Source organism: Phyllopteryx taeniolatus, chromosome 6 (assembly GCF_024500385.1).
Source record: "Phyllopteryx taeniolatus isolate TA_2022b chromosome 6, UOR_Ptae_1.2, whole genome shotgun sequence".
Lineage (NCBI taxonomy): Eukaryota > Metazoa > Chordata > Actinopteri > Syngnathiformes > Syngnathidae > Phyllopteryx > Phyllopteryx taeniolatus.
Window position 1 is genome coordinate 26,215,958 of NC_084507.1, and position 20,724 is coordinate 26,236,681.

The following is a 20,724-nucleotide window of genomic DNA, read 5'->3' on the forward strand; positions in this document are numbered from 1 at the left end:
AATATATAAAGATAAAAAAAAACTTAAACGCTACCTGGGTGAATAAGTAACTGCCCTTGTCAAATCATAAATGTGGCTAATCCCAAAGCTGAGTTTAATTTCACTGACCACACCCAAGCCCGATTACCTCCAGACCTGTTCTATCAAGAAATCACTTAAATAGACAAAATGAAGTGACCCAAACGCTGCAACAAAATGTAATAATACAAACAAATTCAAGAAGGGAGGAGAAATAAAAGTAGACATCTGTCAGTCTGGGAAGGGTTACAAAGTCATTTTCTAAAGCTTTAGGACTCCAGCATGTTGTCTGTCACTGCAAACTTGATGAGGTGCAACACTGGCCTTGATGAGGAGGTGAGTGACGCACAAACGCATGCACACACTTTTTTACATTTATGTCAAAATTGGCTTGTTCGACGACACCTTACTCTTAGATTCCCGTGTCAAAAACGCACCTAAACAATGTTGCAGAGACTATGCATCTCGGTAATAAATGTTTTTTTAATTATTTAATGTCTAAAGAAAGTGACGTTACCTTATTATTTGCTGTTCTCCTTTATCCAATGTTTTTTTTTTTTTTGTAAAATATGTGAATGTGAAAAACAATTGATATATAATGAGTAATTAAAAAAACAACAAAAAGCATGAATCTGAATGGATTTTATTCATTAGAATCTGGCTGCCCCCAATAGTGTTATACATTTATTTATTATATATTAAATGTTGAATATTGACAGTATTCAATATGAATAACTTGTTCAACAACATTGAATTATGTGTAAGCCTACAGTACAACTATTTTTGTATACTTCATTTTGAATGGCTTAAAATGATGGCTGCCATTGATAGTTTGTTTCTAATAATTTGCCCCCTATTAAACATTACGTCTTTATTGTCACTAGAATATTAGAAGCAGCTCTACATTATGTATATGTCATAAAGCAAAAATGGCGTGACAGATCATCAGATGTGCTGTGGGAAATCATCCAATACGTGTTTAATTTTATATTTAAAAAATATATTTGCTTAGTACACGTATTTTTTTTCATTTATGTCAACGGCATATCGCGACAGGCAGAACAATTTAATGCTCTTCCACTAGATGGCAGACGTTCGTACAGTGAACCTGCCAGTCATACAGCAGAATAATAGTTTGGTGTTCAACTAACATTTGGGAGTAAATTGACACATGATCATTATTTTTAGTAAATAACTTTTTTTGTTTGGTGATGAGTAAAATATGTGGCATGACTCAACGAAGGTTGGAAAAAAAACTTATTTAAAATTTGGGGGTCAATGATGGTGACTGTAGTGGTTCATTTGCTTAACTTTAGTGCAGGCAGTGGGTTCATTTCCCACTCAGTGACTGGAAATGTGAATGAGTAGAGAAGGGATGGATGGATGTTTATTAGAATGGGTAATATTATATTGAGGGAAGACACATGAGGGATATTAAAAAAAAAAAAGTAAGATACCATGGCAAGCTGTTAAAAGGATTATGCGGTGAAATGTGTTCAACAAAGAGAACATTGCACATGTTCAGCTGTGGTATGCAACAGCACAATTAAACAAGAGTCATGCTCTTCCATTAATGTGGTATAAGAACAGTTAATACAGAGATAAGAACTGCACCGTTTAATGTGCAGGTTGTAATGTCTTGCGGATGTTATGATAAACTAATACATTTGTACACCCTACATCTTTGAAAGGCATAGCAAAGAGCATTCTCAGGTGCTAAAGAGGGCAATTTGTGTCTGTTTCATAGCCTCGATGAATATAAAGTGGACATTTAATGCAGTATTTGGACAAGAACAGAGTTTAAGATTTTTGCCTTTACATCACCACAATAGAAATTTGATTGAAGACATTCAGCTACAATATAAGGGGTTCCACATAAATATGGTGTTCACTATTTGGAATGACATCCATTTTATGTAGCGTACCTAAAAAAATATTTTGTTATTGTGAGCAGAGTGTGTATAGGTCAATAAACCTCAAGATTATCCACTGTCAGAAGCCAGATCATCAATAAACCAGTGGAACAATTCCCTTAGGAGCCACACATGTAAGTACCATAACACCTCCTCCACAGTGTTTGGCACATGATGTAGTATGCTTTGGATCATGATCATACTTTTCTCTTGCTATTGTGATACAAATTGACCTTGGTTTTCATCTGATCAAATCTTTTATACTGTAGCTCAGTCATTGTCAAAGTGTGTTACGAGAACCATTCGCCGTTCTACTGCTGTAGATGCAAAGTCACAAGTGCAAAACTGAGCACTTTTATGTAAAGCCTTTGTATATTCACACTTGATTGTAGATTTCTTAAAATGATACGCCTTCTCCAGAAGAGAAGCTCTGTGAGCAGCTGCTTAGCTATCGTCTGTGAAAAGCAACTGGGGACAGAAGGATTGCAAGCCACTAGAGTGCAGTTTTCACATACTGAAGACAGCAAGGCTCACAAAAAAAGAAACAACTGAAGGTGTCTGCATGCAGGCAAGGTCTGACAAAGATCACAATCGGGTTTTTTTTATATTTACTTTTGAGTCCCTGAAAATGGGTGAGCTGGTGATCAGCATAGAATTAAAAATGTAAAAGTTAAAAATCTGTGAGTCCTAAATGGTAAACGTTGATTGTTGTATTTCAAAACCATTCAAATCCACTCAAACAGTAACTCCATTAAATGCCTTTTATCCTGAGCTGATTTCTAATTTCCATGTCACCACTCCCCCTTTTTTTCTTTTTTTTTTCTCCTCTTGTAGCTCAGTGCTTGTGTCGCAGCGGATGTGAAGACTGCGTTCAGGTTCTGAACCCTTGTCAACAATGTCAAGGGTTGTCAACCATCTGCCTTCTTCTCTGCTTGAGGTCTGTGGTGGTGGGAGCGTCCTGTGAGAAACTACAGGAGGTCTGCCAGGTAATTTCCACATCTGAAACAAACTGACAGTTGGACGGACTGATGTAGAAGCGTATGATGACTTTGCTTGAAGGCTGTGAACTGTCTGGAGCACGTCTTTTTGGAGCCCGAGGTCCTGTACGTCCTAGCTCCTCCTTTTGTCAGCAGGCCGCAAGCTGAGAGGGAAGTGGTGAGGTCCCATGGGAGGGGGCATCGCTCCTTGCTGAGGAAGAAGAGGAAGCGATCGTCTTCATCCACTGCAACACCTGTCCAAGGTGTGACATTTGTTCATGTCGGATCTAAAAGCACAAACTCGAGACAGTAACCCCTCGTTTATCGTGGGGGTTAGGTTCCGTGTTTTAAAGTTACATGAACCTCCCCAGACACTTATTAATCTTCCCCACACTCCTATTAACCTCATACTTTTATAAACACGTTCCATAGTCTAAAATTTCAATCTAACTGAAATGTTAACCTTTCACTTATCTATGTTTTAAGTCCAAACAAAAACAAAAAGTGCAGGGAGTTCCCAGGGTCAGCAGCATCTCGTAGTTCACTGAAAATTTTGAATTCAGAGTTTGAAACTGCTCTGTTATCGGTCGTTATTTCTTTTTCTTTTTTTTTTAAGGCAGATCCCGATATATGTCAAAATACAGAATATCGGCGATTCGGCCTTGCATAACCAGTCTATCCTAAATTGAATTAGGAAATGTATTGGTCAATTCATGGATCAACCAACTGTTAGATTCAGATTCATGCTAGGGAAGAGAAAGTCGTGCAAAGAGTAGGCCAACTGAAACATCAAACAGTTGGACACCTGAAAAGGTGATAGTGCATTTTAGGCTCATCCTTAAATTTCACCCAAAAGCCTACTATCCGTTAACTTTTTTGTGCCCTGTATGTTGCATGACTCGCAAATTTCAATGAGCTCTATTGTCATTTTTCATGCTTGTGTCCTATTGCTGTAGCCCGTCACAATCATGCAGGTGAAGATGCAGCAAACGGGAGAAAAGGCAGCGAAGACGTCACAGTTCCCAAAGATATCGACCTCACGGCTTTGCCTGGTATTAAACGTTATACACGCGACAAAAGGCAAAATATACTCAATTAACTACACGTTAAAAAACACACATCTGAAGCAATTAACGTGCTGTAAGTAATAAAGATTGAATATAGAACATAACACAATTGTAATATTAATTTAAAAAAATAATAATTCGTACAATATATTTTTCTGATTAAACTATTCTTCTTTAAAAGCAAACTCCTGCCATGCCGCTGCTGTGTCTTGTACTCAAACTGTCACAGTCCTTATGATGACCGCCTGCATGTAATGTATCCATCCATCCATTTTCTGAGCCGCTTCTCCTCACTAGGTCACCCTGGACGCCACCGAACTGCCTCCCACCGTCCTCAGCCTGCCATCCATACCTACCCTCCTCCAGTAAGCCCTATCATTCAGTCTTTTCTGTCCTTTTCCTCGGGTCCCCCCACTTGTCCTAGTTATTCACCATGCCCTACTATTGTACATCCACATGTTTCTTTAGATTCAGATTTTTCTGATTGTGAAGATGGCCCTGATTTAGTTAACCTCCTGTCGGATTCTGACTCTGACACAGATTTAGATTTTTCTGGTTCCTTCCCTAGTTTATCCCGTCCTCGTCCGTTTTTGTCACGTCTCCCCGTTTCCAACCCCAGTGAGTCCAAATCCTTTCCCTCTGACCTTTTCTTGGGCACCCGTTTGGCCATCTACCCGGGACCGCCGCGTGGTGGCGAACGGAGGCGCCCAAGTAAAGGTCAAATTTTGCCCCCTCGTTTTTTCCCCCCTGTTCACAAATCACTTGATTTTTCACCTGTTCCCACATGTTGTTCCACGGCTCCAATTAAGTCACGTCTAGTCAAACCTGCCCCCAAGCCATGTTCAGTACCAACTTTTTTTCCTAGTTCACCTTCCCGAGACCTTGTGCACTCTTCCACTCCCATACCCTCTACTCCCACACCTCAATGGCGGCAGGCTGAGGAAGCGACTGCAGCTCCCGTTCCGGCTAATCGGCAGCTGCGCCAGGCTCCCATTCCGGCTCCTCGGCAGCTGCGCCAGGCTCCCGCACCGGCGGCGCTCGTCCAGCGGCCGCCACCTGACCCTGCTCCAACGGCGCTCGTCCAGCGGCCGCCACCCGTCCTTGCTCCGGCAGCGCTCGTCCAGCGGCCGCCACCCGACCATGTTCCGGCGGCGCTCGTCCAGCGGCAGCCATCCGACCATGTTCCGGCGGCGCTCGTCCAGCGGCAGCCATCCGTCCTTGCTCCGGCGGCGCTCGTCCAGCGGCAGCCATCCGACCATGTTCCGGCGGCGCTCGTCCAGCGGCAGCCATCCGACCATGTTCCGGCGGCGCTCGTCCAGCGGCAGCCATCCGACCATGTTCCGGCGGCGCTCGTCCAGCGGCCGCCACCCGACCATGTTCCGGCGGCGCTCGTCCAGCGGCCGCCACCCGTCCTTGCTCCGGCGGCGCTCGTCCAGCGGCCGCCACCCGTCCTTGCTCCGGCGGCGCTCGTCCAGCGGCCGCCACCCGTCCTTGCTCCGGCGGCGCTCGTCCAGCGGCCGCCACCCGACCCTGCTCCGGCGGCGCTCGTCCAGCGGCCGCCACCCGACCCTGCTCCGGCGGCGCTCGTCCAGCGGCCGCCACCCGACCCTGCTCCGGCGGCGCTCGTCCAGCGGCCGCCACCCGTCCTTGCTCCGGCGGCGCTCGTCCAGCGGCCGCCACCCGACCCTATTGCCTGGCCCCTGCATTACCATTGGGTTCGGCACCGTGGCCGTCCGCCTGAATGGCCCTGTAAAGACCCTGGTGCTTGGCGTCCTGGACGACCTCCTGAACCGCTCGTCGCGGGCGTGCTGGAGCCTATCCCAGCTATCATCGGGCAGGAGGCGGGGTACACCCTGAACTGCTTGCCAGCCAATCGCAGGGCACATACAAACAAACAACCATTCGCACTCACATTCACACCTACGGGCAATTTAGAGTCTCCAATTCATGCATGTTTTTGGGATGTGGGAGGAAACCGGAGTGCCTGGAGAAAACCCACGCTGGCACGGGGAGAACATGCAAACTCCACACAGGTGGGGCCGGGGATTGAACGCCGGTCCTCAGAACCGTGAGGCTGACGCTCTAACCAGTCGTCCACCGTGCCGCCTGCATTTAATGTAATATAAGATAAACCTGTTGTCTGTAAGTTTAGCAAGTTGCCTACATGGAGCATTTGTTGATGTTTGGGGTCCTGATGACCAAAAGAGGTCAAACAAACAGATTATACAGTGGATAATTACTGCAGTTGCCGTTTTAACTGCTTATTTAACCAAAACTGGTGCAGTAAGCGGAATCCTTTTCCTTTAACAGGCATGTAAGATGAACTATGTCATCGTCATGGATGTTATTCTCCCGCCAAAGGAACCAGTTATTGGGCCTCAAGTAAGAAGTAAAACTGTTAAGAACCTTTGAACGCAATATTAGAACATGGAAAAAGGAGACTTTCATTATTAGCTTTCGTTCCACTAAGCAGTTCCACGTGGACATTCACTACAATCAGTTCTGGTGGAACTTCAATTTCACTTTCACAAAACTTCCCTTTGAGCTCAATTATATTTGGAATAGTTTGGTCCAGGGTCAGCAGCACCGGTTAGCACGTGGGCCGCACAGTTCTTCAGAATCAGAATCATCTTTATTTGCCAAGTATGTCAAAAACACACAAGGAATTTGTCTCCAGTACTTGGAGCCGCTCTAGTACGACAACAGACAATCAATTGACAGAGAATACTTTTGAGCCATAAAAACATCAAATCACAGTCACTGAGCAATAAAAGGTTACCAGTAACGTGGTAACAATTGTTTTTTTTGTTTTGTCTGCTAAAGCTACTGCCCCCGCGACCCGACCTTAGATAAGCAGTAGAAAATGGATGGATGGATGGATATTTTTTTGGGACAATTGTGCAAAAGGATGCTGAGTCCTCTAGCAATTAGAGCAGTTTGAAATGACTAATAAAACCATAGGCTGGTGCAGTGACCATTGTGCAAATAGTGCAGAGACTTCAAGAAATGTATGCAGTTTAAAGTGACTAGCAGTGCGATAATGTCACAATGTCAATTGTGCAAATGGTGCAGATACTTCTCATGAGTGGGCAGTGGTCAACAACTGATATGCAATTAGTGCAGGGTGGCGAAACTACTGCAGTGAGTGCACAAATAATATATAATTGGCCCGACAGAGATGTGACAACAATCTCGAGTCAAAATGTGCAGCATGTTACAATGAAATTGTAAGTCAACTGTTTAAGACGTTAATGGCAAGAGGGAAGAAGCTGTTGGAATGTCTGCTTGTTTTAGGATAACAGCACAGCACTATATGTGAATATTACTATAAAAATATGAGAAATGCATTTTTAATTGTTAATAAATTACTAGGATATACATCAGGTACAAATTGACCTACAACTATTTATTAAATACAATTAAACACAATAACATCATAAAACCCTCTATCTGTGAAAATTATTTCTTTTAAATAACTCTGTTCCATTACATCTTGGGAATTTTATATTTATTTTATTTTGCTAGAACAACCTTATATTTTCTTGGTGTGCTAAGTTAATATGTTTATACTTTAAAAAAATGATGATTATAAAAATTACATATGACCAGTCATCAAGATTGGTGCTTGTTCTTTTTCTTCATCAATTATTTATTGCACACATTATGCAAAGATAATTACAGTCAAACAAAAAACAATACAACAAATAACAAAGAAAAAAAACAAACCACAATGCACAAAACAAAAGGTCATCAGCATAACAAATACACATACAAATAAATAAACAAAAAGCAAATAAAAATTACAGTAACATTAAAAATCAACAATAGCAGCACAAAACAATTTAGCATTTTGAGAATATCTTAATCAAAATTAAAACCACGTTACTTTTAGTCCAGACCTAAACATTTATTCAGGTCCTTTCCATCAGCTATATATCTCTATCTATCTATCTATCTATCTATCTATCTATCTATCTATCTATCTATCTATCTATCTATCTATCTATCTATCTATCTATCTATCTATCTATCTATCTATCTATCTATCTATCTATCTATCTATCTATCTATCTATCTATCTATTGATAGATATGGATATAAGGTAATAGATTCTTATAGAGTCTGTCATTAGTTTACATACAGAATATATCAGTTTTATGGCAATAAATTATGTCAGCTATTTTAGTCAGGAAGGAACGTAATTTCGGTCTTTTGCTGAACAAACTTGGTAAACCCTTCTTTAATCGATTGATGAATTGCACTTTTATGGGGAACAAATGGGATTAGCAATGCTGTGCTGTTCAGGAACAACATGGCTTGCTAGACTGATTTGACACAAGATATGCTCTAATGCTTTGGATCATCATCTTTCCCTTTTGATCATGATTCTTTGATAGATTGATTGTTTCCAAATCTGAGCCATCATTATTTAACATTCTTGTTCTTGTCATTGTTAAATTGTTGGTTTGTTTCTCTGGACAGTGCCCATGATGGTGCCTAAAACTACGTCCGAGACGCTAAAACACAAAATTAACCCATCATTGGACCTGGCAGAGCCGCAAACTGTCCACATGCTGCTCTACACTCCAGGTACTGTTTGCAGACTGTGTGATGACTTCCATGTATGTAATCATAGTGCATAATTACTGGATGTAAACGTTTGTAAAAGCCCTATTGTGTTTTTCACACAGCACGTGTGGGTTTGACATCTTTATGTGGTCAGCATTGCTACAAATTTACTTTCTGTTGTCATCCATCAAAGTTGTTTTTACAGAATAACAGTGTAGCTGCTGTGTTGTGCCATGATGTACCGATTAGAGACAGTGGCACTGAAGAGACAACAGGAAGCAGAGCTGGAGGTGGCGGAAATGAAGATGTTGAGTTTCGCTCTCGGAGTGACCAGCTTGGATAAAATTAGAAATGAGCTCATCAGAGGGACAGCCAAGGTTCGATGTTTTGGAGACAAAGTTAGAGAGATCAGACTTTGATGGTTTGGACATGTACAGAGGAGAAATAGTGAGTATATTGGTAGAAGGATGATGAGGATGGAGCTGCCAGGCAAGAGAGCTAGAGGAAGGTTGATGGATGTCGTGAGGGAAGACATGAGGGCAGTTGGTGTTCGAGAGGAGGATGCAGGAGATAGGCTTACATGGAAAAGGATGACGCGCTGTGGCGACCCCTAAAGGGACAAGCCCATTAGGAAAAGAAGAAGAAGACGTGTTGCTGCTGTGTTGTGATGAAGCTTTGTGTGGCGTGATCATTTCTGCCTCACGTGTTTTGTGCCTTGGTGGAAATTACTAATGCTGATTGACTTTATTTTATTAAATTTTTTTAAACAGTCATAAGATGTTTTATATCCATTTAAGTGTACATTTGGGTCAAATGGAACAAATGCACATAAATTCTTTTGATACAGCCACGGTCCGTCGATTGAGTATTCTTGCTCTCTTGTCAGACCTTTTTTAATTGCGTGACTTAAAAAAAAATCTAAACAACCCCCAAAGATGTATTTGTACCAAAAAGCTAATATGCGATCCCTGTCCATGTGGAGCTTGAATTAATTTGACAGGTGAACAATTCTTGCACATAATGCCTTCAATTCTGCCTTTGTACTATTGTCACTTCTTCCAGCGTGATATTTCGGTACATTTAATCAGTATCCAGACTTTCATTCAGTGAAAGGCCATCTTCTCTTGTACAGGTCAGTTGACATGCGATGACTCAAAGGATGAGATGAATCCCAAGCTGTGGGTGGGCCTCAGTGGGGGCAGAGTGGTTGTATTCGATGCCGCGAGCTGCTCCATGCTGCAGGACTCCATCCATCTTGGCGAGTCACAGTTGGTGAGTGCAATCATGCTGTCCTGTGTTTGAAAAAAAAAATATATATATGTTATGTTCCAACTGGAGGTTGCCTTGCAGAATTTTAATAATTTCCCAACTGAGATTTGTCTGTATGTCCCTGGCGAATGACTCAGAAGAAATACATTTTTTTCAGGCTTGATAAATCAATGTATCTCTTTTGAACCGTAAATTGCGTCGCACATCATGTGATGTAATGCTCTGTAATGCTCAAACAATTAAGGCTAATGAGGTAATGTCAAGTTAGAGACAATGTATAACTAGCAGAGAGAGCGTAATTCATTGTTTGCATCCTTCAATACCCATCCTCCTCAATTCCCAACAATTGTGCCACACAGTACATTATCCAATTTCACTTAAGTGGTCTGTAAATTAAAAAAATATATATATAATATCTTTGTTCATCTACTGTATCCATATGCCAACGATGTGTAGTGACCGGCAGAACAATTAAATGTTTGTATAGCCACCTTTTGCCGTACAACAGATCAACAAAACAGGCCCAGATTTCACATTATGTAAACTATGAGTAAATTGAGACAAATAATCATTATGTACTGTAAGTCTATATACTTTGTGACATTTTTCCAAAGGAGCTGCAGGCCCATTCGGACAGCATCCAGACGCTCTGCTCCGTGGAGGACCGCTACGTCCTGAGCGGATCTGCGCGGCATGACGGCAAAATCGCCATCTGGAAAATAGAGTTGGACACAGAATGGAGAATAGAGTGGATGAATGAGAGACAAAATAACTTGAGGATACAAGCAAGACACTGCAGCTTACATTATCCCCCCTTGTTTCTGATGATAAGTTTAGTTTTACATTTACTAATTTGGATGAGCAGAAACTAGCCCAAAATGTGTTTGAATATACGTTTGAAAATCAGATATTCAGTAGGCCTACACTAAATTGGTGTGACAAAGTTTAAAATTTGTCATTGCTTTTTGGAATTCTCACTTGCAATCCTTGTTGGTTTACTTTTTGTGCATGCTTGTTTTTATATGTGCCAATTAATAAACTAAAAAATAAAAATAGTTTGACATTGTTTTGTATTCTGTGTCTCTCTGTCACGATCAAATCATGCACATTTAGATGGCTTATTATTCCTCTGCTCATCTCTATGTGTGTTCGTGGAAGAACGGTTGGAAACGCATTTATTAATGGAACAAAAATGTGTAGGATTCCATCAAAATAACGAAAAACAAAAATAAATATCCCCCATACTTTCGTTTGCTCAGACAAGTTCCGACTCTAATATCTAGGTGGCGGTAGTTGTTTGTTTTTTGCTTGTTTTCCAACCAGCATTTTGTAGCGGAGGAATACCAACCGGTTGGCTTGTTATTAAAAATATTTTAGTTAAGTACTTACTGTAAATTATCGGGAAAGGAAAACCTTAAAATGACAAAAATAGAAATTACAGGAGACCGGAAGTGACATTGACTACCATGGCGTCATTTTCCTGCGACAGGCGACCGCATTCTAAATTTCCATGTGAAGCGCTTCCAATAAGTATCATTTTATTTATCTCTGTGTTGCGGGTTGTTTGTGACAACCGATGGTGCTGCGATTCGTGCCGGGCTGCTGCCGTTTGCCAAGAGACCCGTGAGAGGAGGGGAGGCGAAACTGCTGATTGAGACGTCTTCTCTCTCCGCGACAAGGTCAGCATTTCACATTACTTGACAGCTAAGACCACCGCCGCCTCTTTGCACGTCCTGTCTCTTACTTGTCAAATGGGGACAGGTGACGCTTACTGCACAGCGACTGCAACAGTTATACAACCGATTGTTGACCAAAACAATGAGTGTTTGTGTTACACAACCGGCGTTTCCTTACGGCATTTACTATGCTAATGAGGCATGCAGAAGTGGCAAAGTACTTAAGTAGAAGTACATATACTTAGATACAAGGGGGAAATGACTTGCAAAAGTAAGAGTACTTATTCAACTCATTTACTGCAGGAAAAAAAAAACAGTCTAGACCCTGAAATGTCCTTAAGTATAAAATTAATACTGTATCTATTTTTACTGTCCATTATATACAATACCCGCTCTGATAACTTGGTAAACAAAATAATGCTCCTCATTTATTAACTTTAATAGGTCTTGGACTGAACGAAAAGAAAACGCCGTATGCCATCAACCCACTGTTCCAATAGCTTTGCTAATGTGAACTGCCCGCTCCTAATAAAAAGCTAATTTTGTTATTAATAATAATTTTATAATAATAATAATACACCTTACCCTCTAGGTATGTATTTATGTATGTATGTGTGCGTGGTGGTGTTGTTTTTGAATTTTTTTTGTTTTGTTTTTCATATTAGATAGTTTGCTGATGGTTTTGGGGCTGGCACAAGACAACACCATCCATTCATCCATTTTCTGAGCCGCTTCTCCTCAATTGGGTCGCGGGCGTGCTGGAGCCTATCCCAGCTGTCATCGGGCAGGAGGCAGGGTACACCCTGAACTGGTTGCCAGCCAATCGCAGGGCACATGCAAACAAACAACCATTCACACTCACAGTCACACCTACGGGCAATTTAGAGTCTCCAATTAATGCATGTTTTTGGGATGTGGGAGGAATCCGGAGTGCCCGGAGAAAACCCACGCAGGCACAGGGAGAACATGCAAACTCCACACAGGCGGGGCCGGGGATTGAACCTGGGTCCTCAGAACTGTGAGGCTGACGCTCTAACCAGTCGGTCACCGTGCCGCCACAAGACAGCACATTTGCCGCAAATTATTCTTGAAGCAGATGACTTGACACAATTCTCTTAGATAAGGCCATGGATAAGGAATATCTTGTCTCTCCAAATCTGTTGCATCATCATCGTTAATGCTCCATGGTTTATGTTTGTCTGTGTCACTGCTGTCCCTGTTTTTTTTTTTCCTGCCTTATAACCCCTCAAGCTGTCAATCAATCAAAATCTCAACTGTGGTTCACTTGATCTCGATTTTAATTTTTTTAAAAAATAAATATCGTGTCACCATCCATAGAGGTTGAAAAAAGTAATGAGCCAATTTTTACTAAGTAAGGAGCAGAAAGTTATAGAAAGAATATACAAAATGGAGAAATTAAAACTATGTCAGAAAAATAAATACTTGAAAAATCTACTTAAATATTGTAACAAAGTATTTGTACTAAATTGTTACTTCCAGCCACTAGAGGCACGTGATCATAACATCAATTTTCACAGTCTTGTGTGTACTGTTTTACTGCTGTTTAATGATGTAGACTCACTGTATTGTCCAATGTCAACAGGTTAAATGTGGAATGGTAACCTGGGCTGCTGACTAGTGAGAATATTTTCTCATCTGTCTGCTGCGGCCTGACCTTAGGAGCCCCATGGCCACTCGTTTCTTGGGCAGATATGCCCGTCTACTCTGCAGGGCCTCCTCCCAGGCCTCCGCTGCCCGCCTGCCTCCGTCAGCCGCTGGCCTGGCTGAGCTGCACAGGACTCGGTGCCGGCCCTGGGTGTCGGAGAGGTCAATGAGTGAGAGGAGGGTGCAGGCGAAAGACGACACGTTTTTAAGCATGCCGACTCGCACCCAGCTGGACGAGACGGTGGAAAAGGCCGTGGTGCCCGAGGACATCCTGCGAGCCTGGGAACAACATGGAGGAAATGGAAATCAAGCAGCTTGCACTCTGTTGGCGTGGACTAGGATGGTGCAAAGGACACGGAGGACGTTTCCTCAACAGCTTGCCACGGACTCGAGGCTGCGGGACATGATGGATACTATACCTCAGCAGGTGAGGAAGCAAGTGCCCAGATGTCAAAATCTGTGAGGATGAATTACTGATGTATGTGTCTTCCAGATATCAACAGTGTGGAACAGTACTCTTGTGTCTGTCCTGAGGGCTCTCTGGGTTATTGGCGTCCCCAACACGGATCCATTGTTGGGTTCTGTCCAAACGGAGGTCCTGTGGCGAATCCGCCGGTTAAGTTATAAGCACCTAGGCTTCTTGGCAGAGTGGGGGACCAGCAGGAAGGCCCAGCAGGATGTGGCCATCGTGAACGCAGCGCTAAAACAGCTTGAACTGCGCTGGACTGAAATCTCTGATGCCAAAACTGTCAGTGTGCTAATTTCCAAAGGACAACATGTGTCACCTGTCTTGATGGACAGACTCGAGGACAAGGTATGACAATAGGTTATGTCATCATGTTCACTGTAAATACTTAAACCTGTGGTTTTGAAACACAAAGTAAACACTGACAATACATGTAGAGTATTTTGTTGTTGTGTAAATGACAACAGCAAGTTCATTTCCAATCCATTATTTCACTACATGAAATCCATTCATCCGTTTTCTATAGTCCTCCTATAGTTTCCAGGTACATTAAATCAGGGTTCCACTGTAATACATTTATACTGTCATACAGTATTAGTTAATATTTAATAATATTCATCTGTGTGGGAAAAAATAAAATATATATAATGTAATTCAACAATACAGTGGTGCCTTGAGAAACAAGTGACTAACCTTTTTGAGTTTTTCAAGATATGAGCCGTCGTTTGGCCGATATTTTTATTTATTTATCTATTTGATTATTTATTTATTTATTTTTGCTTTGATCTGCAAGCAAAAATTTGAAATAGGAGCAAGAAAAACGGAACTATCACACACTCATAAGTATTCAGACCCTTTGATGTGACACTCATATATTTAACTCAGGTGCTGTCCATTTCTTCTGATCATCCTTGAGATGGTTCTACACCTTCATTGGAGTCCAACTGTGTTTCATTATACTGATTGGACTTGATTAGGAAAGCCACACCCCTGTCTATGTAAGACCTTACAACTCACAGTGCATGTCAGAGCAAATGAGAATCATGAGGTCAAAGGAACTGCCTGAAGAGCTCAGAGACAGAATTGTGGCAAGGCACAGATCTGGCCAAGGTTATAAAAAAAGTCTGCTGCACTTAAGGCTCCTAAGAGCACAGTGGCCTCCATAATCCTTAAATGGAAGACGTTTGGGACGATCAGAACTCTTCCTAGAGCTGACCGTCCGGCCAAACTGAGCAATTGGGGGAGAAGAGTCTTGATGAGAAAGGTAAAGAAGAACCCAAAGATAACTGTGGCCGAGCTCAAGAGATGCAGTCGGGAGACGGAAGAAAGTGCAAGAAAGTCAACCATCACTGCAGCCCTCCACCTCCACCTTTATAGCAGAGTGGCCCGACGGAAGCCTCTCCTCAGTGTAAGACACATGAAAGCCCGCATGGAGTTTGCTAAAAATCACCTGAGGGACTGTAAGATGGTGAGAAATAAGATTCTCTGGTCTGATGAGACCAAGATAGAAATTGTTGGCCTTAATTCTAAGTGGCATGTGTGGAGAAAAACAGGCACTGCTCATCACCTGTCCAATACAGTCCCACCAGTGAAGCATGGTGGTGGCAGCATCATGCTATGGGGGTGTTTTTCAGCTGCAGGGACAGGGAGACTGGTTGCAATCGAAGAAAAGATGAATGCGGCCAATTACAGGGATATCCTGGACGAAAACCTTCTCTAGAGTGCTCAGGACCTCAGACTGGGCCAAAGGTTCACCTTCCAACAAGACAATGACCCTAAGCACACAGCTAAAATACAGAAGGAGTGGCTTCAGAACAGCTCTGTGACTGTTTTTGAATGGCCCAGCCAGATCCCTGACTTAAACCCAATTGAGCATCTCTGGAAAGACCTGAAAATGGCAGATAATCCCCAAATCCAGGTGTGAAAAACTGCATTGCATCATTCTCAAAAAGACTCATGGCTATATTAGCTCAAAAGGGTGCTTCTACTAAATACTAAGCAAAGGGTCTGAATACTTTTGGCTGCGTGATATTTCATCCATCCATTTTCTTTACCACTTATCCTCACTAGGGTCGCGGGCTGCTGGACCCTATCCCAGCTATCTTCGGGCGGGAGGCGGGGTACACCCTGAACCGGTCGCTAGCCAATCGCAGGGCACATAGAAACAAACAACCACTCATACTCACATTCACACCTACGGGCAATTTAGACTCCTCAATTAACCTACCACGCATGTTTTTGGGATGTGGGAGGAAACCGGAGTGCCCGGCGAAAACCCACCCAGGCACGGGGAGAACATGCAAACTCCACACAGCCGAAGCCGGGATTTGAACTCTGGTCCCCAGAACTGTGAGGCAGATGTGCTAACCAGACGCTCACCGTGCCGGCGGTGATATTTCAGTTTTTCTTTTTTAATAAATCTGCAAAAATGTCAACAATTCAGTTTTTGTTTCTGGCAATACGGTGTGCTGTATGGACATTAATGTGGAAAAAAATGAACGTATGATTTTAGCAAATGGCTGCAATATAAAAAAAAAAGTAAAAAAGTTAACGCGGTCTGAATACTTTCCGTACCCACTGTATGTTCTTTCAACTCTGTCAAAAACAACCAATATTATTGTAGTTTGCGCAGTCACTTACAGTAGTTGTGAAACTCTTTGTTTCCGTCTGCACGATTGCATTATACTGCCTACACTGGCCCAGTCGAGGACACCAAAAGGAGCTGCAATGAATTAATCATGGTGCACAAACTGTTTAATTCCTTACAAAATAAAATATCAGAGAGTGCTTTCCTTATTAAAAAAAAAAAAACACATGCAAAACATTTTGTTGGGTCTTTTGGGGAGGCTGGACTGTTGTAATGGTGTTTCCATTCATTTCAATGGAAAATATGATTCGAGATACTAGGTCGCACAACGCAACGCATCTCAAGGCAGCACTGTATTATAAAAATGCACAATCTGTGCAGTTGAGTTAATAAATGCACCAGGAACTACATTTTATGAAAGCAATGCCATACGTATGTACTCTGCTTTCTATTAACCTTTCTTCTGTTTTCCCTCTGTAAGGCTTTGGAGCTCGCGGAAGGCTTTTCAGCAGAAGAAATTTGCAAAGTGTGCGTGTCTATAGCGGCACTGGGTCGCAGGTCCGTCCCCCTCCTCAGGGCTCTGTCCTACTACCTCCTTCAGAGACCGTCGTCTGAATTCACCACTCCGCTCATACTCAATATGGCCTTCGCATACGGTAGTAACGCTCCCAATTCCTGTACTCACACTCTCAGGCCTTAACATCGGCATCATAGTGAGCGTGTAATGTTTGATACCGCTCTTGTATTGGATTAGATTCTACTGTTTAAGTCTACCTAATGCATTATCTGAGGGATGTGTTTGGCTTTTGTCATTTGTAAGGAATAAGTGGTTGACCCGCTAGCTAACACGTCATTGTGCCTTTCCAGGCAAGCTGAGTTTCCACCAATCTCAAGTGTTTCAGCGAATGGCCTCCGAGTTGATGCCCAGAGTCTCTGAACTGACCTCATCTGACGTCACGCGTTTTGCAAAGTCTATGGGCTTCCTCAAATGGCTTCACATCCCACTCTTTGAGGCCTTCGCCGAGGTCAGTCCTTGTAACTTCACACCTCGCAGTCTTGAAGAAGGACTCTTTAGGTCATTGTTGTTAAAATTCTTCATGGTTGACCGTGACACCATTTTTGCTGCGAGTAACTTTCTTCTTATTTGGACCTTTTTTTTTTACCAGCACTATGTGGAGCACAGTGAGAAGTACAGCAATCTGCAGCTTTGTAACATGCTCATGACGTTTGCGAGACTGGACTTTCAACCAAGTAAAGGAGAAGAGTTCTATGCAAAGGTACGGGTGACGTTATACTACTTGGTACCACCCTACAATTGGGATACCCTTATGAAGGTGTGGCATTAACTTGAATGTGCCAATTAGTGAGCCAACAAGTACTGCTTTTATTTCACCAGCAGATCCCACAGTGGGGAAAAATACTTTTTTTCTTGTGGCGGCAGCACTTCATATACTACACTGTTATTTGTAGCATAGCACATCATCAACCACATCTACCGCCCCACTGTGTCAACAAATTCAGTGAGCAAACACTAATCTGCGCATCCAACAAAACTGAATGCAGCTCTGTTTACCTTTTGGCTTTGACACAATAGGGTGCTACACCCGTTGGGTGTTTCTGCATGCTACTTCTACATGGTAGTGTTTTCGTGTCGTCCGTTCATCGCTTTAAAGTGGCTCCGGTACTGAGTGCATGGTATAAACGGTACAGACTTTGAGACAACAAAATTAGCCTTTGCTAAATGGTTAGCATTCGCAAGTAGCTTTAGCGGGTCGCGGGCGTGCTGGAGCCTATCCCAGCTATCATCTTAGGTTAAAAAAAAAAACAACTAACTACCATTCAGGTCACTCATACATCTTATTACATTGCACATCTAATAGTGTCACTTCTCTGTCGTTTTTGGCAGTATTTTTCACTGGCCCAATCGTGCATCTTTCTACAACAAATGGCCGTGCGGTAAACCAAATGGTTTCAGGTGCTGCAAATATGCTTATATCAATATTTTTTTATCGCCCCGAGGCAGAAATCTTTGCGTCAACCATTTTTTTTTGTGGTTGAGAGAGACGTTTTTTGTTGTTGTTGTTCTCTCTAGGAAAAGTAGGCAAAGCAAGAGTGTCAGACTGTCAGCATCAAATGTGTACCGGATTGTTTGTGGTTGCCCCGTCAATGACTAAGACCCTCTTTAAAAAAAACTACTACATACTGTTGCGTGAAACTCTTTTTGTACATGTCGTGTTCAGGTTCATCCTGTGCTGGAGAACTCCCTCTCAGGCCTGGAGCCTTTCCTAAAGACAGATGTTGCTTGGTCCCTGTGCGTGCTACAACAGGCCAGGCCTCACTACCTCACCCCGCTCCTCCAGCAGGATCATGTTGCTAAGCTGTCAGGTGAGAAGCACGTCTCAAAAGTGAGCAGTATACATTTCTGGCACAATTATTTTGAATTTATATGCATTTCCCCATTGCAGATGGCAGTCCAGTTCGAGTGGAAAACTACGGATTAAAGCTCCTCCACCTTGCTGCGACGCTGAATTTGGAGCACCCTGAATCTTCCTCATCCCGCCTGGACGCTCTGCTTGTCCCGGCCAGCGCTTCGACTCTTTCCCCACTGCAGAGCAGCCTGAGAGAGGCTTTGGCCACTTTGGTGGATGGCAGGACAGAGATGCATCGCACGGGGATCAGCACTGTGTTTGGATGGACTATTGGTAAGGGGGCTCATGTGGTTGGATGGAGAGATTTATCACACTGGAAGCAATGTGCACTATCATTGAATTCAGTTCAATTTCATCAAGCGCATATCTTCTTGATGGTGGCGTATTTCAAATTGTAATTTGCATATGCCCTTGTAGTCTTGGATGATATCAACATGTGTTGTGTGTAAAATGGATCAAATAGTCCAAGTTTTACAAGTGCAATGTAATGTCTTTCTGCTCTTTAGAATGTGAAGTGGTAGTAGATAGTGACAACAAGCCTATTGACTTATCCCAGCTGAGAGCTCCTCATCTTCCAACTGGAGGCGGAGAACAGGCTTTACCTGAAGGGGCACGACGGTAAGTTAGGGGGGGGAAAAAAAACAAAGAAAAAACAGCCCAAATCTAATCTAGTTAGATTTTACATCCATGTTCTTTTTGTAGTCTTAATTTTCTAAAGTGCTCTCGATGTTGTGTTCAGGATAGCTTTTGTAGCGTGGGAATTCCCCAATTTTGGCTCCAAGAGTAAAGACCTTCTGGGACGGTTCACCATGATGAAGCGACACTTGCAGCTCTCCGGTTTAATCGTAGTGGAAGTAAGTGCGATTGTGATAATGATCGTGGTTGCTTCATATCTAACCAATGTACAGGTGCGTTTCAATAAATTAGTGTACTGTGGAAAACTTTCTTTCAGTATTGTACTGACTGTAGTTCAATTCAAAATGTGAAATGTGGATTTTATTCTTATAATTTTGATAATTGTGTAGTTTACAACTAACACATCATTCACCAGCTTAAGAAATTCTCTTCTTCTAAAAAGTATCTTTGTGTGTTTAATGAATCTGTATAATACATATAATATCACTTTTGGAATTGAAATTACTCACTTGGATGACACATGATTGAGTGAACAGGGAAATGAGGAGATTACATTGGTAACGGTGAGTTCGATTTTTGACATTCTAATCTTAACGGTCATACAAGTATAAAAAGGAGTACTCAGCAAAACAAATGATGTACTCCACATTATGATGATGTGGTGGAAACTGTGTAGAGGGAGGTTTGCAGCGACTTTCATTCTCCGTCATTAGGTAGGTTAACTTCTGGTCGCTTTATGCAGGACATGGATGTATAGACCACTTTCCATCATTTCAATACGTTAATTTCTATGGTCATCATCGCACCTTTCCTCTTTTCCGCCACCGAGTAGCCTTTACAAAATGCTTTAATGTGCCTTTCTGTTTCAGGTTCCTTATTACGAGTGGTTGGAGCTGAAGACGGAGCGTCAGAAGTTGGCGTATTTAAAGGACAAGCTAGGCAAAGCTGTGGCCGAGGACATGGCCAAGTGAACTGGCTCGTCTTGATCGCAGTTGCAAACTCAGCTAAATCAGAAGCGGGGAATACAGTACACACAAACAGTGCATAATTGCGGAGGAGTGCTCTTGCACCAAAAAAAACAATAAAAATATATCATATATTGACTGTCGTTCCCGTGGCAACACGTGGGGTTTTCCATGTTTCCATGGAGATAGTGAGCAAGAGTTCTGGAGTCAGAAGCCCAGCAGCGAGGGCTTCACTGCAAGTTGCAGCATCTGTGTGGAACGCGATATCGATACAGAACATTTGGCTAAGATGTGCTAAATCGGAGCATTCAAATTGATAATTTAATGAATGTGTGTGAGTCATCATGTGATGGAATAAAAAGGTTTTATTCTTAAATGATTCTGTCTTCATGTGGTTTTCCAGAGTCATCACTTCATTTTCAGACAGAGGATGTTTGAGTCAAAATAAAACTCGTACAAGCCGCTAACGACTATTCTACATGTTCTG

At 42.5% G+C, this 20,724-nt stretch overlaps 2 protein-coding genes across 3 annotated transcripts; both read left to right on the forward strand.

The window, feature by feature from the left end:
* Positions 1 to 300: 300 nt before the first annotated feature.
* On the forward strand, positions 301 to 10,857 carry LOC133479429 (uncharacterized). Its single transcript, XM_061776429.1, has 8 exons — positions 301 to 354; positions 1,984 to 2,065; positions 2,766 to 2,917; positions 2,991 to 3,171; positions 3,865 to 3,960; positions 8,458 to 8,565; positions 9,677 to 9,816; positions 10,428 to 10,857. Exons 1-8 carry the CDS (start codon positions 301 to 303, stop codon positions 10,683 to 10,685), a joined length of 1,071 nt encoding a protein of 356 aa, XP_061632413.1. The 3' UTR covers positions 10,686 to 10,857.
* Positions 10,858 to 11,267: 410 nt separating this feature from the next.
* Positions 11,268 to 20,616, forward strand: tbrg4 (transforming growth factor beta regulator 4). Of its 2 annotated transcripts, XM_061777505.1 has the most exons (11): positions 11,269 to 11,492; positions 13,093 to 13,581; positions 13,648 to 13,968; positions 16,689 to 16,863; positions 17,075 to 17,232; positions 17,374 to 17,484; positions 18,448 to 18,592; positions 18,673 to 18,909; positions 19,143 to 19,254; positions 19,376 to 19,490; positions 20,142 to 20,616. In XM_061777505.1, the coding sequence occupies exons 2-11, from the start codon at positions 13,177 to 13,179 to the stop codon at positions 20,241 to 20,243; spliced, it is 1,881 nt and encodes a 626-aa protein (XP_061633489.1). In that variant the 5' UTR covers positions 11,269 to 11,492; positions 13,093 to 13,176; the 3' UTR covers positions 20,244 to 20,616. The 2 variants fall into 2 exon arrangements, with proteins under 2 accessions (XP_061633490.1, XP_061633489.1); XM_061777506.1 differs by lacking the exon at positions 19,376 to 19,490 and having other exon boundaries at positions 11,268 to 11,492.
* The last annotated feature ends 108 nt before the right edge of the window (positions 20,617 to 20,724 follow it).